Here is a 19,086-nt window from a genome sequence, read left to right on the forward strand (position 1 = left end):
TATCTCACCGCACTCTCCATCAACTCCAGATCAGCCGTCCACGTGCACGCACAGTCACCTTCGCAGCTTCATTTTTTTCACGCACCGCCGCGGACTGGAATGGCCTTCCCGCTGACATTGCAACAATAACCTGCCCCGCGAACTTCGCACGCAGAGCTAACACCTTTTTGTCATCATCATAACGCATGATTACTTTGTCGCACCAAACGTTGTACCCACCCCTTATGTAATGCCCCTGAAAAGGGGTCTTTAAGGAAATAAAATTGATTGATTGATTGACCCCATTCTTATTCTTCTAGTTATTTCCCTCTCATGATCCGGATCTGCGGTCACTACCTGCCCTAAGTAGACATATTCTCTTACTACTTCCAGCACCTCGCTACCAATTGCGAACTGCTGTTCCCTTGCTAGGCCGTTGAACATTACTTTGGTTTTCTGCATGTTAATTCTTAGCCCCACCGTTCTGCTCTGCCTGTCTAACTGATTGATCATGCTTTGTAGTTCTTGTCCTGAGTGGCTTAGCAAGGTAATGTCATCAGCGAATCGCAAATTACTCAGGTATTCTCCATTAACTCTTATCCCCAACTGTTCCCATTCCAGTCCCCGGAATACCTCCTCTAAGCAGGTAGTGAAGAGCATTGGCGAGATCGTGTCTCCCTGCCTGACACCTTTCCGTATTGGAATTTTAATGCTGATTTTATGGAGAACTATAGTAGCTGTGCAATCGTTATAAATATCTTCCAATATTTTGGCATAACACTCTTCTACACCCTGATTCCGCAATGCCAGCATGACAGCTGAGGTTTCCACTGAGTCAAATGCTTTCTCGTAATCAATGAAGGCTATATATAGTGGTTGGTTATATTCTGCGCATTTCTCTATCACCTGATTGATAGTGTGAATGTGGTCTATTGTCGAGTATCCTTTACGAAAGCCTGCCTGATCATTTGGTTGACTAAAGACCAAGGTTGTCCTGACTCTATTAGCGATTACCTTAGTAAATACCTTCTAGGCAACGGACAATAAGCTGATTGGTCTGTAATTCTTCAAGTCCTTGACGTCTCCTTTCTTATGAATTAAGATAATGTTAGTGTTCTTCCAAGCTTCTGGTACTCTTGAGGTCACAAGGCATTGCGTATACAGGGTGGCTAGTTTTTGTAGCACAATCTCTCCTCCATCCTTCAACAAATCTGCTGTTACCTGTTGATATTGCAACGGATAATCTCCGTGAAGACGACGCAGAGGAAGTGCCCGGTGTGTGCGCGCTTGCCGCTCGGGGCTAGCTGTGATCTGTACCCTGTGCTCCGGTCGTCCTTGTGCCGACATAGACTTCGGACCACGTAACATCTTTGGTGGAGGTGCCGGGTAAAAGATCTCCACGCCACGCAGCTCCGAAGCGGTCGTCAGGCCGGGGCCACTACCATCATGGCTCCACCCGGCGAGTCACGAACCACTCCCTCTGCTCCCTTCGTGGTCATGGCTCCTCCCCGTGACCCTGGTACCTTTTCTGGGAACGACGGCACCGATGTCGACGACTGGCTCAGCCTATATGAGCGAGTGAGCACCTATAACCGGTGGGATCCCACCGTGATGCTAGCGAATGCAATCTTCTATCTTAGTGGCACGGCCCGGGTCTGGTACGAAACCCACGAAGAAGAACTGACGAGCTGGGACACTTTTAAAGAAAAGCTCCGTACTTTATTTGACAGACCCGATGACCGGAAGCTCTCCGCGAAGAAGCGGCTCGCGTCGCGCGCCCAGTCGTCAACCGAAAGCTATGTGGCATATATTCAAGATGTCTTGGCGCTTTGCCACAAGGTCGACGCCGCCATGACCGAGTCCGACAAAGTGAGCCATATTCTGAAAGGAATTGCGGATGATGCTTTTAAGTTACTGGTTTGCAAAGACTGCACCACTGTGGACGCAATCATAAAAGAATGCCGTCATTTCGAACAGGTTAAAAGCCGCCGAATTCCACAGCAGTTCTCTCGGCTCCCTAATACTGCCGCTACTTCTTCCTGTGAGGAACACCGATTAGCGTCCCGCGCCTCTTCCGATGATGACCCCGTTGCCGGCACTGTGACCCGCATCGTTCGCCGCGAACTGGAAGCCCTTGCGCCTGTTCTGCCCCGTCCGACCGCACCTGATAACTCTCTACCCACCGTGTCGCTGATTCAGGCCGTCGAGCGTCAGGAACTCGCTAACCTGAACCTTCCTCCGGCTGTGTGCACATTCAGAAGCCCGGACACCCCCCAGCCACCTCTCTCTGTTTATCGCCGCACCTATTATTCTCCTCAGCGTTATCGTAATCCAAATGAGTGGCTCAGGAGTGCAGACTGTTGGGCTAGTTGGTTCATATTGCAAATAAAGGGAACCAGCGAAAAAAGACGCAACACAAGAACAAAGAAGGCACACACCACAACGCTGGACTTACAACTGATTTATTGCGATGAAGAATTGCTCAATTTAAAAGAATTTCCGGCCTGCGCACACACCCTACAGACAATACACTTCGCGCACCACATGGTGACATGGCTACTATAATGATAAAAACTTGCACTCTTTTTCGGTGATAATCACGGACGGCTGACTGACGCATTTCTGCTCATGCTTTCTGATCAGGAAAGCCTCCAATATCTCACGCTCACGTTTAGATTTCCCCCGCCCGATAATGCTGGTAGTGTGAAAACTAGGAGTACACTTGCAGTCCTTTACATGCAAGGCTAGATTGCTGCCTGTGCCAGTGCCCAAAGTTGTGCGATGTTGCCTCAGGCGCTCATTCAAGCATGCTCCGGTTTGGCCTATGTAGATTTTCCCGCATGACAATGGGATTGAATACACCACGCCCACTGCGCATGTGGTGAACATAGTCTGGTGTTTGGTCTTGCAAACACCAGTTCTGCGCAGGTCTGCAGAGGTTTTGGCGCACAAACCGGACAGTTTGCAAGGGGCAGAAAATGCCATAGTGACATCAAACTTCTGAGCCACTTTTTTGAGACCATGTGAAGTCTTGTGGAAGTAAGGCATGACTTCCAACTTTCTTGTTTTCACTTCTACTGGCCTGGCAGCCTTTGAAGATGACTTCAGTTTTTTCCCCAAGGATTCCGCCACCGCCAGCAAAACCGAGGGAGGAAACCCAGAACATTGTAGCCGTTCAACCTGCTCCGCCAGACTTTGCTGCATCACATGAGGGCAACTCTTCTTTAAGGCATTCAAAAAACACAAGTTTGCAATGCCGCGCTTCACTAGCTTAGAATGGGCCGAATCATACGGCAACAGTGCCTTCTTAGACCTGGGCGCATATTTCCAGCACACCTGTTGATTGGGTAAAAAAGTCAATTCTAAATCCAGGAACCTAATGGTCTTGTCAGAAGGAATCTCATGCGTAAAAACTAAGTTCTTAGAACATGTGCTAAAAATATTTAAAATCTGGTCTGCCACAAGGGTAAGCTGGTCAGTTTCGGGTAAGTTCAAAATTACTAAAAAATCGTCAACATATCTAAAAACCCTTACAACACGTGTGTCGTTCAAAGAGCCCTGTAGCATCGAGTCAAATTTTGCTAAAAAAATGTTGCATAGCACAGGCGCAACACAGGAGCCAATACAGATTCCATGTTTTTGCACAACATAATCATCTTCATGCTGTGCAATCGTAGAATTCAAGTACACTTTTAAAAGTTCGAGGAAGGATTCTAAAGTGATGCCACACTTATTCTGGAAGGAAATTGTCCCAGACCTTTCAATTAATTCGCGTACAGCAATAAAAAGTTCGTCATGGGGCACAGAATAAAACAAGTCCACAATGTCCACTGAGAAGGCTGCATTAGCGCCGGGGAAACCGCGATTGAGGCACTCCACCAGGCTCATTGAACCCTGCACAACAAAAGGATCCGCAGGCACCAGGCCCTCGAAGGAATGCTGTAGGTAGTTTGAAACCACTTTTTGCCATGAACCTTCTTCCGTGACGATCGCCCTGAAAGGGTTATCAGGCTTATGTGTCTTTGCTGTGAAGAACACACGCAGGGCGTCTTGTTGGCATTTACGAACTTGATTCTCAATGCTGCCCAAATTCAACCTGTTGAGAAGCCTTAACGCCAACGCCTTGGCCTTACGTGGTTTTACTTCTGCCTTCTTGAAGTTCTTCTCTATAGCTTCGGCCGCTTTCGTCTTAAAAAGGGAAGAGGGAAGCACCACGAACCCACCTTCCTTGTCAGCTTGAAGGAGACTGAGGCCTTCTTGTTGGAAGTGGGTCACCAAAGGGCGCAGATCCCTGCTTGGTTGACGTCGGCCCGTCCAGGTTCTCATGAGACAGTCAACTCCCTCCGAGACGCACCGAGCTTTCTCCTCAAAAGGGGCCTTGTCAGCCACTTTGTGAACCACCGCCAGAAGCTCGTGCTTGCGCGACCTTGGTTCAAGGGAGAACTTAGGTCCGAGCTTCAGGATGTCGTCATCTGAAGTCATCTTCAATGGCTGCCAGGCCAGTAGAAGTGAAAACAAGAAAGTTGGAAGTCATGCCTTACTTCCACAAGACTTCACATGGCCTCAAAAAAGTGGCTCAGAAGTTTGATGTCACTATGGCATTTTCTGCCCCTTGCAAACTGTCCGGTTTGTGCGCCAAAACCTCTGCAGACCTGCGCAGAACTGGTGTTTGCAAGACCAAACACCAGACTATGTTCACCACATGCGCAGTGGGCGTGGTGTATTCAATCCCATTGTCATGCGGGAAAATCTACATAGGCCAAACCGGAGCATGCTTGAATGAGCGCCTGAGGCAACATCGCACAACTTTGGGCACTGGCACAGGCAGCAATCTAGCCTTGCATGTAAAGGACTGCAAGTGTACTCCTAGTTTTCACACTACCAGCATTATCGGGCGGGGGAAATCTAAACGTGAGCGTGAGATATTGGAGGCTTTCCTGATCAGAAAGCATGAGCAGAAATGCGTCAGTCAGCCGTCCGTGATTATCACCGAAAAAGAGTGCAAGTTTTTATCATTATAGTAGCCATGTCACCATGTGGTGCGCGAAGTGTATTGTCTGTAGGGTGTGTGCGCAGGCCGGAAATTCTTTTAAATTGAGCAATTCTTCATCGCAATAAATCAGTTGTAAGTCCAGCGTTGTGGTGTGTGCCTTCTTTGTTCTTGTGTTGCGTCTTTTTTCGCTGGTTCCCTTTATTTGCAATATGAACCAACTAGCCCAACAGTCTGCACTCCTGAACTACTATTCTTCTACACCGGGCTCTTTTATGTGTCTTCGTACATCTACTGATGGTTTATCTTCCTGCGTTAGCGCTATTGTTCTCACTACTTGCAAGGCACGAGCGCTGTCACATGGCCTTAAGTGCGGAATCCCACCATTAGAAGTCTGCCAGCTCTTCGGACATCTGCAACCTTCAACAGGACACTGGGAGCGTATATGCAAAATCTTGAAGTCGGAGCTCTACCGGCAGGTCCGACACTTGCGGGAATGGATGCGACTTATGTGCCTTCAAGCCGGGCATCCTTGGGCGGCTGCAAGTAGGCTTCGAGAGCATCTTCGTCTCGCTTCACTACTCACTGAAGCCTACTGGAATGACTGTCGGCGATTTCTGCCCAGGAAAAGCATACAGAAAGCAACTGGTACAGCTGTCACGTACCTGGGCGAAGCCTCTCTTCCCTCAGAATTCGACGACATCCTGAAGCTCGGACCTAAGTTCTCCCTTGAACCAAGGTCGCGCAAGCACGAGCTTCTGGCGGTGGTTCACAAAGTGGCTGACAAGGCCCCTTTTGAGGAGAAAGCTCGGTGCGTCTCGGAGGGAGTTGACTGTCTCATGAGAACCTGGACGGGCCGACGTCAACCAAGCAGGGATCTGCGCCCTTTGGTGACCCACTTCCAACAAGAAGGCCTCAGTCTCCTTCAAGCTGACAGGGAAGGTGGGTTCGTGGTGCTTCCCTCTTCCCTTTTTAAGACGAAAGCGGCCGAAGCTATAGAGAAGAACTTCAAGAAGGCAGAAGTAAAACCACGTAAGGCCAAGGCGTTGGCGTTAAGGCTTCTCAACAGGTTGAATTTGGGCAGCATTGAGAATCAAGTTCGTAAATGCCAACAAGACGCCCTGCGTGTGTTCTTCACAGCAAAGACACATAAGCCTGATAACCCTTTCAGGGCGATCGTCACGGAAGAAGGTTCATGGCAAAAAGTGGTTTCAAACTACCTACAGCATTCCTTCGAGGGCCTGGTGCCTGCGGATCCTTTTGTTGTGCAGGGTTCAATGAGCCTGGTGGAGTGCCTCAATCGCGGTTTCCCCGGCGCTAATGCAGCCTTCTCAGTGGACATTGTGGACTTGTTTTATTCTGTGCCCCATGACGAACTTTTTATTGCTGTACGCGAATTAATTGAAAGGTCTGGGACAATTTCCTTCCAGAATAAGTGTGGCATCACTTTAGAATCCTTCCTCGAACTTTTAAAAGTGTACTTGAATTCTACGATTGCACAGCATGAAGATGATTATGTTGTGCAAAAACATGGAATCTGTATTGGCTCCTGTGTTGCGCCTGTGCTATGCAACATTTTTTTAGCAAAATTTGACTCGATGCTACAGGGCTCTTTGAACGACACACGTGTTGTAAGGGTTTTTAGATATGTTGACGATTTTTTAGTAATTTTGAACTTACCCGAAACTGACCAGCTTACCCTTGTGGCAGACCAGATTTTAAATATTTTTAGCACATGTTCTAAGAACTTGGTTTTTACGCATGAGATTCCTTCTGACAAGACCATTAGGTTCCTGGATTTAGAATTGACTTTTTTACCCAATCAACACGTGTGCTGGAAATATGCGCCCAGGTCTAAGAAGGCACTGTTGCCGTATGATTCGGCCCATTCTAAGCTAGTGAAGCGCGGCATTGCAAACTTGTGTTTTTTGAATGCCTTAAAGAAGAGTTGCCCTCATGTGATGCAGCAAAGTCTGGCGGAGCAGGTTGAACGGCTACAATGTTCTGGGTTTCCTCCCTCGGTTTTGCTGGCGGTGGCGGAATCCTTGGGGAAAAAACTGAAGTCATCTTCAAAGGCTGCCAGGCCAGTAGAAGTGAAAACAAGAAAGTTGGAAGTCATGCCTTACTTCCACAAGACTTCACATGGTCTCAAAAAAGTGGCTCAGAAGTTTGATGTCACTATGGCATTTTCTGCCCCTTCCAAACTGTCCGGTTTGTGCGCCAAAACCTCTGCAGACCTGCGCAGAACTGGTGTTTGCAAGACCAAACACCAGACTATGTTCACCACATGCGCAGTGGGCGTGGTGTATTCAATCCCATTGTCATGCGGGAAAATCTACATAGGCCAAACCGGAGCATGCTTGAATGAGCGCCTGAGGCAACATCGCACAACTTTGGGCACTGGCACAGGCAGCAATCTAGCCTTGCATGTAAAGGACTGCAAGTGTACTCCTAGTTTTCACACTACCAGCATTATCGGGCGGGGGAAATCTAAACGTGAGCGTGAGATATTGGAGGCTTTCCTGATCAGAAAGCATGAGCAGAAATGCGTCAGTCAGCCGTCCGTGATTATCACCGAAAAAGAGTACAAGTTTTTATCATTATAGTAGCCATGTCACCATGTGGTGCGCGAAGTGTATTGTCTGTAGGGTGTGTGCGCAGGCCGGAAATTCTTTTAAATTGAGCAATTCTTCATCGCAATAAATCAGTTGTAAGTCCAGCGTTGTGGTGTGTGCCTTCTTTGTTCTTGTGTTGCGTCTTTTTTCGCTGGTTCCCTTTATTTGCGAAATGAGTGGCGTACGGCAGACGACCGCCCCATCTGCTTCCGGTGTTCTCGCATTGGCCACATAGCTCGACATTGCCGCAGTCCATGGTCTTCCCCAGCCCGCAACGTCTGCCCCTCCTTCTACAGTTCTACCTCGACCCCCACCTTCTCGCCCCGAGCCCCGTCCGAACCATCTGAAGCAGCCGTTCCCCCTCCACGCCGATTCTCCCGCTCTCCGTCGCCGCAGGGCCGCCGGTCTCGCTCCCCACAGTCGCCTTCAACCAGCCGCTCCCATTTGGAAAACTAAATGATGCAGTTCCCGGAGGTGACGCTGCATCAACGACCCGGACCACAAATCCTCCCTCGACCTCTCGACCAAATCTCCTGGACGTCTTTATCGACCGTGTTCCTGTGCGCGCCCTGATTGACACCGGTGCTCAAATATCAGTGATGAGTGCTGCCCTCCAGTGGTCCAGTTTTTGGACCTTAATATTAAGCTGGGGGACGGAAGTGTTTGCTGGCGCTACCTGCCCAGGGCCAAGAAAGATTTTTTACCGTATGATTCGGCTCAATCCAAAACTGTCAAGAGGGCTATCGCCACCCTTTCTATGGAATCAGCACTCCTCAAGTCGTGCTCTCACATGATGCGGGAGAGCTTCGAGGGCGAGGTGAAGAGACTGCGTAAAGCAGGGTTCCCTGACCATGTCTTGGCTGCCGTAACCGAGGCATTGCTGCAGAAATTTAAGGGCAAGCCAAAGGGGAAACGGAGGAAAGAACCTTTCGGTGAAGCCAGAATAGTGGTGATACCGTATATACACAAGGTGTCCCACAATTTAAAACGAGTTGGCAACAAGTACGGAGTCCCCATGGTCTTCTCCGCCCCCAGCAAATTGGCAAAGATGTGCCCCAAGATTAGCAGCGGTGCGAAAGCCACATCTGGGTGTGGGAAGAAGCACTCAAAGCCGTACGTAAGGTGTGCCACGGGAGTGGTCTACGAGATCCCCCTTACATGTAGCAAAGTGTACGTCGGTCAGACCGGACGCTGCGTCAACGAGCGTGTTGGGAAACACAGAAGGTCCTTAGGGAACGCATCGGATTCGTTCGAAATACCTACCCGCCCATTGCCGCTCTTGCATTGATGGAAATAAAAAGCACTGTGCACCACGACTTGAAGAGATTACAATTCTAACCAGAAGTAAAGATAGATTAGCTCGCGAACTGGCAGAAGCCTTTTTTATCAAAGAGAGGGGTGGCATGTGCGTCAGCACCACTTCTATTTCCCTACGAGGAAGTGAGCACAGATTGTTAAAAAATACGCCATTATGAGAAGTTATCGTCCTTGTGTGTGTGGGTGTTGTTGCCATGTGGGAAATGCGCATGCGTTCACCTTCTTCGGGCTATATATATGCTACATGTGGCTTTCAATAAACTTAGTTGGAGTCAGCGCCCGTCCTGTCCGTCTTTCTGTGTGGTTTGTGTAGAATTTAGCGCTGTTTTTTATTTTCTGGTATAGATACAACGTGGGCACTCTCTGCCTCACTATGCGTGCCATTAAGCACCACGACTTCGCCCCGGAATCTTTTTGTTTCACCTTAGACGCCATGGTTTTCACCTTGGCGACCATGCTTCGCACTGTTGCTACAATCTTTTGCACCTTGACTACCCTTACTTGTACTCTCGCCACGAACTCGAGGATTCGACCAGATGGATGCGGATGAATTTTTTATTGTGAAGGAGAAACTCCTCCGATCATCGGGGAATTCATCTGGCGCTTTTATTCAGTAGGCTCGGGAAGTGGCTCCTCACTTCGGAAGTCGTTCCTCCCGTAGAGCTGATGTAACCCAGCTGGGCTTGCTTCTGGCGCAATAACAAGCAGAGTCACTGCAAATGAGAAGAATACAGCAAGAAACTAGAACCGTTTTGCCCTTTGCGTGGTCGCTGATTCTGAGGTATTTTCAACGGACTTGAAAATCATGGATATAATGATAATGAAAAAGAAGTAGGCGTTGTAAATGGTAATAAATTATGGTTGGCAAAACAGTGATGCAAATTAAAGTTCGGAAAAGGAAGGCTGCTCATGAGACTAGCCAAGCAAGATGACCAGTCCCTGAACAGTCCTTAGTAGTCATAATCATTAGGGAAGAATTTTATATGTATAACCAGCCATTGTGACGACTTCAGAGAGGGTAGAGGGAATCGAACCACGTATGAGTACTTAGAACACCCCCCGCACCGCCCCCCCCCCCCCCCCCTCAAAAAAAAAGTTGCTAGGAGTCTGTATTACGAAGAGGCCTTATTGGGAAGCGTCGTCCTCGCGAAGCGGGACCGATACGTTAGTGATATTGCTTTACAAGACTGGACAGTAGCCGCTACCTCAGCACCCGACTTAGTGGCTTTCCTGACTGGTGATCAAGGTTAAGCATCTCTGAGTATTACACGTAGAGAGGACTACCGCTGGACTATGTAAAAAAACTGTTATGAAGTTACTCGACGAGAAAAAGAATGAACCTCGCTGTAACGCAAACAGTTCTAGATGTCCTTACGGGAGAGGTCTGGGCAAGTTTGTACATACTCAGAAGTGGTTTTACACACCGCAAAACAAAAGGGACAAGAAGGAACCGACACCAGGAGCGCTGATTTTCAACTTAGGTTTATTCCGCCTGCGGTGTTGTGCGGAGTTGTGTATGAAGTGCCATTGTCCAGCGGAAAAACTTATGTTGCACACACTGGTCGGTGCGCGAATACAAAAATAAGAGAAAACAGTCGGGAAGGGGCAACAATTTCATCTTGATTGCAAGAATTGCGAATCAAGAAAATTTGCATCTTTGTTGAGCAGCACGCAGACAATCAAAAAATAAAAATCTCAGAAAGCAAGGGAGACGTTCGAGGTGATGGCTATCAGGCTTAGGGGTTAGAGTGCGTCAGTAAATCTTCTTTTAGATGGCTTCAATAGGAAACTGAATACTTGTCTGCGTAACGGCGTGCAACTGGGCGGTCACTGTTGCATGTGCTTCCGGGTCTCCTTTTAACTTTTTTTGTACGGCTTCCTTCTTTATATATTTCGCTTTAAGCGGAATAAACCTAAGTAGATAGCCAGAGCTCGTGGTATCAGTTTTTTCTGTTCTCTTGTGTGTTGCGGTGTGTAAACCCGATTCTATATGTCGTCGAGATCTAGCGGTCCTTCCTTCTCAGGTAGCGTTCCTTTGCGCTCATTACCACAGACAATGCTGTTCCAAAAAGAGTTGCGGTTCCAAAGAGACATAATCCGGGTAAGCAGTAATTTTGTGAAAGTTTTTCTTGAAAGGATTAGAAGCCTCAGCATATGCGAAGGCTACTGAAAACGTTCGCTTAACTGGAAGCAAGAACGCGACGGGTCAATGATACGCTTCATGGCATGGACCGGAAAAAGACCTGAGGCATATTTTACCTCTACTAAGCGTTTGTAAACTCTTAGGGCGTAGTGGCTGAGTACCCACGCTCACAGATTGCGTCGGGCGGTCTTCAAAGCGCCGAGTTAAGCACATGAGACTCGGTCCCCCTATTGAGCGTCAAGGACATTCTTCATCAATCGCATAGTTTCCATTGTAAAGACCACCAAAGCATTGCGTAATTCGGACACTTGCGTTAAACTTACGCCCTAGACAGGCGCATCTGTGACCGCTACGGGTAATTTGCAACCCATATCAGTTGTAATCAGCACAAAAAATAACCATGTACAGGACATGAAATGCGAAGGGAAGGTAAGTGATTGGGCTGAAGCGTAAGAATGTTGTAGAATCTCTTTTCGACAGTGGCCCTGAGCTCTTTTGCAAACTGGAAGCGGCTTCAGATAACTGGATGACGACGAAGATAGTGATGCGCTGATAGTGCACGGTAACAACTAATGCTGAAACCTTGTTTGTGCAGGACGGAGCTACATGTATGCACTTCGCAATGTGTTCCGGCGTATTGAGAGGAATAAATAAGGCACAATTCTGCCCATTGTAGCCTTTTATATGTGCATGTATCAATGTAAAGCCCCCAAAAGCTGCTTTTTTCTTTTTTATATTTTTGTGCCTTAATATTAAAAGATTTAAGTGCTATATTTTCCGAATTAAAATTGCATAGAAAAATTTATGAGCAGTTCAAAAATTCACGAGTGTGGTAAGTTTTTCAATACAATTTAGAGGTTAAAGTGCTAGGAATAAATACTTTTTGACGTTCGTTTTATGTTCAGGTAAATGCGTTTTAGTTCCTTTTTCCGCGACATGCGTTTCCACGACATGTACAAGGCAGCGTTGATACCGTTATGATCCCACAGAAGCTTGCTTCACTCTAACAGGAGGAAATGAGTTTACCTGTCCCGTTTGGTCTTCTATCACAAACTGTATGCAAATGAAAAACAATTATCACTGGTCGCCAAAGAACAGACTTAATCGATGTCGTCCTAAATTTGTGGAAGCAGACATTTCCAATGCCGACTCTCTCGAGGATGTATCACAGACTACATAGTATAAAGACTGGCTGATTTTACCCCAGAGATGACAACTGTTAGGAAGGTATCAGTTGAAATATTCTATAAAGGGTTTTTTAAATTACTATAAAATTGCAATTCTCATCTATGCGCCGCTTTCTACCCATGCTTACCTGCTATTAGAATGGCGCAGAGGAGATATCCTGTGAGTCCTCTCATTTTTCTGTGTGGGTGAAAAACAAATCAGCACACATCAGTTACGTTCAGGGCACCACGGTCTTCTGAATTTCGAACACTGTTTATGCGTTGGTTCGACTTTTCCGAACGCTTTCATAATTTGTGCTGGAGTAGCGCGCCAATATCAGTGCTTATTTTCAAGGTTATGTTTTTGTTCATGGCAGTAGGCTGTATAATTAACATACTTGAAACACAATTTAGATCACAGGAAATCATCAAAGCCTGTATTGAAAAGGCGACACATAGGCAGCATGAACACAAAAACAGTCGATAACAGGTCAGGGCAAATATCAGAGGAATTCAGTCGGCATTCGCACTCTCAAGCCTCATTAATTTAAGCTTTCCGAAAAATTGTTGACGAATTGTACGAAGAGTACACCCGTCTCACATTAGAATACAGCCTACGCCAACATTTTTTACAGTATGTGTCCTCCAACTTCCATGCAGAATTACCAAAGATGACACAGTACTGATATATTAACAAAATATCTCTTTCCATTTATAACAACACTTGCACATATCAGAACATCGCAACAAGAAGACACCTCACCTACCGCTGCTGCTTGTGGTTGATCGGGCAGTCTGACACGGAACAGCATCACTCCCGCAAGCTCTTATATACCAAATTCTCTACAAGGGAAATAAACGTAGCACTGAAACAAACTGGAGCACAGTGACTGTACTGCTGCTTTGAATGGTGACAGTTGATTGACAGTCTCATTCGAAATAAATCCCAGCAATGCACGTGCATTTAACATACAGATTGGGATCAGTTTCGTCAATAGGGGTTCCTGAATACGCGTGGTGTCCGCCGAGACAAGTCTAGCCGTGCTGGGCGCTCGACTGTGTAGGTGAATGTTGATTTTGGCGTTTGAGCCATGTCTGAGAGAATGGGCATGTAAAGGTAGCCGAAAGGATCACCTAAACGGCGGATATCTCGCATTCTATTTTCCTGTCTATGCATAATGGTGTGGGCTGGCACGCATATTTCTTTTCTTTTCTGGTCCAAATGTAATTTATGCCTTCCACTGTATGTATTTCACTTCTCTAACTTCTCTCTGAAAACTGCCTTCTCTAAATCTGCCTTGTTTCATTTTTAAGAGGAGTGATTGCACTGCCTCTTTTGATGGGGACAGTTGATTGACAGTCTCATTCGAAATAAACAACGGCCATGCACGTGCATCTCAGCATACAGATTGAGACCAGTTTCGTCACTAGGCGTCCCTGACCACACGTCGAGTCTGCCGAGTCAAGTCTAGCCGCGCGGGGCGCCAGAGTGTCAAGGTAAAAGGGGATCTTGGCGGTTGAGCCATATGTGAGAGCATCGACGTGTAAGGGTAGCCGAAAGGCTCACCTGAACAACGGATATCTCGCATTATATTTTCCTGTCTATGCATAAAGATGCGGGCAGGGACACAATTTTCCTTTTTTTTCTGGTCCAAATATAATGTGTGTCTTCCTCTGCATATATTCCACTTTCCCAACTTCTTTCTGAGACCTGCCCTCTCTAAATCTGCCTTGTTTGATTTTTTGAGAGCTGCGATTGCACTGCCGCTCTGGATGGTGAGAGGTGATTGGCAGTCTCATTTGAAATAAATCACGACCAGGCATGTGCACCTTAAGATGCAAATTGCGATCAGTTTCGCCAATAGGGGTCCCTGACCTCACGTGGGTCGACCGAGTCAAGTTTTGCCCTGTATAGGCAAAAGGAGATCTCGGCTGAGGAGCCATATCTGAGAGCACCAACATTTAAGGGTAGATGAAAGGCTGACCTGAACGACGGTTATCTCGCATTGCATTTTCCCGTCTAGGCATAAAGGTGCGGCTGGGACATATTTTTGTTTTTTTCTGGTCCAAATATAGACTATGTCTTCCTCTGTATATATTTCACTTTCCAAACGTCTTGCCTAATTTAGCCAAAATTGCAATAAAGCGATAAAGGTTCTACTTTTATACACTTTGACAACCTGCCTTTTTTGCAACGCAACGGTGTGTGTATAGGGTCCAGCGTTGACCCGATCGTTTGCGACATTTTCTTTATCGATGGGGACGATTTTTTAGGGCTTTTAAAAACCAGGCGTCCTTCGCCTACTCCTTTAGAGTAGGCGTTAAATGCTTTTGACAAGCATGGACTTGGGTCGAATTTACCCATGAACTACCTGACACTAATGTTTTATAGTGTTTAGACATGAAAGTGACCTTCCATGAAGACGCGTTTGCTGGGGTTATTACCCGCATGCAAAAAAAGATGTTTTGCTATACGATTCTATGCACTCTAAGACCGTAAAAAGAGCAAAAGCGTCGCATTGCCTGGAGTCTTCACTCAAGAAATCGTGCCCACACCAGGTGCAAGAGAGCTTTCAAAATCAGATGAGCCGAATTTCGGCGGCAGGGCTCCCCTGCTCTGTGTTGGTTGCTTTTTGCGAGACCCTCTATCAAAAACTTAAGCACGGAACACGAAGAAATACCGGAGAGGATCGTCGCAGGACGCAGAACTCACTAGGTGTGCCTTACGTGGAGAAACCCTCTCACCCCTTCAGGAAAGTGGCCAACAGGTACGGCATAAGTGTCGTCTTTTCGGTTCTTAACAAGCCGGAAAAGATGTGCCACCGAATCTGCAACTCAAGAAAGAGGGTTAGCCAGATGAAGCACGATTCTCCGTTTACGAAGTGTTCCTTTGGAGTGGTCTACGCTATGCCCTTAACACGCGAGAATTGTTACGTCGGCCATACTGTCTGCTGCATCAACGAGCGTTTGGGGGACCATGCCCGAAATTTATCAGATTTGAAAGACATTTGGTTCCGAACGTAATGAGCTGCCACGGGTGCGAGGCTCGGTTAGATGAGACGAAGATTCTTGGCAAAAGCATAGTAAAACTGCACGTGTAAGGCTGGAGGACTTTTACACAAATAAATTTGGCTGTAGGTGTGTCAGCACTCCATCTTTATCTCTATTTACCTCCGAGTTCAATTTTCTACATTCTGCTATCAAGTAACTGTTCTGTTTCATTTGCGACTTTTGGCTGCCTGCCTGTTTCTGCGTTCCGAGATGGTTACCTTTGTTCACCTTCTCATCGATGTCACCCTTTTTTCACCTTTAAAGTTCACCTTATATAAGGTGCGTCCTGGCTTCAAGAAAATTTCAGTTGTTACTTAGCCCTTGTGTCTCGTCCTTGTTCTTTTCTGGTGGTGTGCGTGGTATGGCGCTAGATTTTCTGTAATTCGACCGCCCTCCCCTGTCGTACGACAATGAAAACACTCCGCTACAATATCCACAGATGCCTTCCGTGTAATGAAAACCTGGTCTTCCCGCTACCTTACAAGGCCAAAGATTTGGATCCAATTTGTTTTGGGCAGAGCACTTCGGGCAGCCGCCGAATAGCGCGAGCAACCCCATTCGAAATCACGAAACAAACGTATATACTGCAACCGTAAGAGCGAAAACTTTGATTAGCTCAGTCCAATATTTCCATCGATAACGTAAACACTACGACGGCTACATGGAGGCGGGCAGCATGACAATTAGTTTCACTTGTCAATTTTTTCTATAGATTCGATGACGTTCAAGGGCACCGAGTGATGGCAGTTACTTTAGTAATACAAGATAATGTGACATGGTAAAGAATTTTCAAACTATATACCTGCAGTAAATTTCTGCATAAGCTTGCCGTCCCGGTTAGCTCAATTGGAAGAGCGACTGCTCCGGTGAAGCGGTAGTGATGGTTTCGAACCTCGGACCAGGACGAATTATTCTATAACTACGAAGTTTCTGAGAAAGCCGTATAGCTTTTCTTTGCAGCCGTATGGCTGCGCTCGGGTGGATGTCAGTTAGTAATTACTCCCTTATTACAAATCTACTCCACCTTGGAATATTCCCCTAAACATTTGACCAACATCGGCACCATTCATTCCGGATGGATTTGTTTTAAGCAACAGATATTACGGAAACAGTAGAAAGCACGGGCAGAAGACAACAATGAGAAAGGAACTGAAATACGACATTCTTCGCAATAGTGAACGACAAAACGTTGTAACAGCGGCTTTAGATGCGATGTGGTTAGCTGGAAAAGCGATTTATAATGAAGTGAGCTCTTGAAACATTCAGGGCCCGTAGTGGCCGTGAGGAGCTGATAGCATTTCGCCATGCCGCGATGAGTTTGAACCCCAATGGACCATGAAGTGGTCTGAACTTGAGCACTTATTCGAAATGACAGTTTTTTTAAGCAGAAACGACGACACATAGACAAGACGACAGGTCGACCGCAAACTAACAACTGTATTTTTGAGTGGTTTTCACCTACAAATATAAAATAAAATTCATCGCATGCGCATCAGATAGTCTCTCGCCATGACTGGTAAACGTGTATCACCGCGCACTACAATAAAGATCCTATTAAGGCTCACAACACACGGAGGCTCTGTGGAACGTCACGATTAAACAACAGTTGAAGTGGACGGAGAAGCGGAATGGCGACCGAGAAAAACGGACTGTGACTACGCTCGGCGGAGTCCAAATACCAGAGAGTGTTATGGCCTTTGTCGAGAAAGGGTCGATGCACTACAAAGAGCATGCCACGCAAAGCGATGAACTGTTGCCAATCAATGGAAGAATGGCCAAGAAAGGCGACAGTGAGAATCAAGAGCGCTGCATTTTCGAAGGGGTGGACATTTCAGCGAAGACTACCCGAAGGCCACCGGCAGCATGAAAGAAGGCTCTCTTAAAAGATGTGGTAGATTTGTTAGAGATAAAGACCTACATCTTTTACAGGCAGATAAAGACGCAGGGTGTTGTTATTGTATATGAAGGTGTATTAAGTGGAAATGCATGGGAGGTGATTATTATGCAGATTTAGAGTGGCGTAGTAAGACTGAAAACAAAGGATACAAAGTTGTGCAGTGATTTAGGACTAGGCAGATCGCCAAGCCTGTAAGCAAGTGCAAAGGCAACTCGTTAAACAAATTTTTCTCTTCAAAAATACGAAGTGACTGCAGCACTCAGGACTTTTGCAAGCAAAAAAGGCTCATGGGAGACTAAGTCACTTTGTTTCTTGAAAACTTTTCGCATAAGCTAATGAAGCATAAACCAATCACTACCAAAAATTCAGAAAATGTTACAAGTTCTTCAACCACAACCCAATATTAGGTTTCTTTTCAGTCGATGCTCAGGAAATTTTTGACTCTGTACCTTATGCTGAGCTACTTGAATCTGTTAAATACTGTGTAGAAGCCAATGGAGAGGTGTCCTTCCAAAACTCGGCGCGGATGACTGTAGGTAACTTTATATACTTTACTTAAATTTAACGTTAATAGCACGTTCATCACGTTTGACAATGATTACTATCTGCAACGTTGTGGTACAGGTATCGGGTCATGTGTAGCCCCTGCCCTTTGTAACATTTTTCTGCGCTATGTTGACCCTAATCTGGCGAATGCATTTGACGGGTACAAGCTTTTAAGATGTTTGCGTGCGTAGAAGGTGTTCTGATTCCTTTAAAGGAGCAGAGTGACAAACTACCATGGCGTAATGAGGGAGATTTTAAGTGATTACGCAGGACTTGGTAAGGCTGTGACCTCTGCACATGACGTACAAACTGGAATATGACTGCAGTCTGTGGACATGCAACGCACAACGCGCTGTTGCTTAACTACTTATCAAGTTCTAAGCGATACTGGTGTCCTGGGGCAATCTTAGAGGTTTTGAGATGTTTTCATCGGCTATGCCACATGAGCGTAGAAATTCCCGACATCAGTGATCACGACTAACCCCGCCCGTTCGATAATGACAGCCCCATTAACGCCTCCCTTAAGAAGTTCGGAGACCTGCGTCCAGTTGTGCAATGGAAGAGAAAAACCTGATGGCAATAGTCCTTGAGTAAACTAAATACTTGATATTCTTTAAATAAATAGAGCATCTCGTAGTCTTTTTTTTTGCATGCAGTGTACTTATTATTTATTAAGGGCTTTTAATCGGTGGCGTTCATCGTAGGTATACCTCACGATTGCTTTTATGCCTACATTGGCGCTCCTAGCAAGTTGACGTCATTTCCATACATGGTACAAAAATCAATTGCACTGATGTCTAAAAAGTTTCCTTAATAGATTTTTAGCCTGCCATAAGTACAGAATGCTCCAGAGCACAGGCAGCAATAACGAAAATACAACCCAGAACACATGTGCCACGGCGACTCTCCATTCAGAGCGCATTTGTCTTAGTTCTCTCTCTCTCGAAACCTTGAATAAAATATGGCTTTCTAAAAAATGCAATCAACAATTTTGCCTTTGAGAAACCTCACTTCTCATCATAGTCTGACAGGTACTTACAGAGCCTAACCATGCAATCAAGCCCCCTTCATTTTCCGTTGTATCATAACTATGTTTTATTGAAACGCAACTTCATTCCATGGTTGCGGCCGCATTTCCAATGAAACGATTGCATCGCTGACGGTTTGTGACTTTGTGAACGGAGCTCAGTATTGTTGGCTATGACATATTGTTTTGGTGTCGTAGCGTTTAATTACAAACTGCGCAGTGGAACAGTACAGTTTGGATTTGGTGTCAAAGCTGTTTTGACTTTCTTCTTGGATAATTATTTTTTAAATAAAAGAACCTTCATTCATTCAGTCGTAAAGTTTGATGTTCTCCCGATGGCTTGTAATTTGAAGCT

General features: G+C 46.2%; 1 protein-coding gene across 1 annotated transcript; it reads left to right on the forward strand.

The window, feature by feature from the left end:
- The first annotated feature begins 1,346 nt into the window (after positions 1-1,346).
- On the forward strand, positions 1,347-8,040 carry LOC149326702 (uncharacterized). The gene is made up of 3 exons (XM_089563423.1): positions 1,347-2,318; position 2,682; positions 7,762-8,040. The coding sequence occupies exons 1-3, from the start codon at positions 1,426-1,428 to the stop codon at positions 8,038-8,040; spliced, it is 1,173 nt and encodes a 390-aa protein (XP_089419549.1). The 5' UTR covers positions 1,347-1,425.
- Positions 8,041-19,086: the final 11,046 nt, after the last annotated feature.

This window comes from Amblyomma mixtum, chromosome 10 (assembly GCF_055824585.1).
Source record: "Amblyomma mixtum isolate Tamu chromosome 10, ASM5582458v1, whole genome shotgun sequence".
NCBI classification, from domain to species: Eukaryota; Metazoa; Arthropoda; class Arachnida; order Ixodida; family Ixodidae; genus Amblyomma; species Amblyomma mixtum.

Excerpts from the sequence above, each read along its gene's own strand:
- LOC149326702 (XM_089563423.1), top strand. The coding sequence starts at position 1,426 with ATGGCTCCACCCGGCGAGTCACGAACCACTCCCTCTGCTCCCTTCGTG.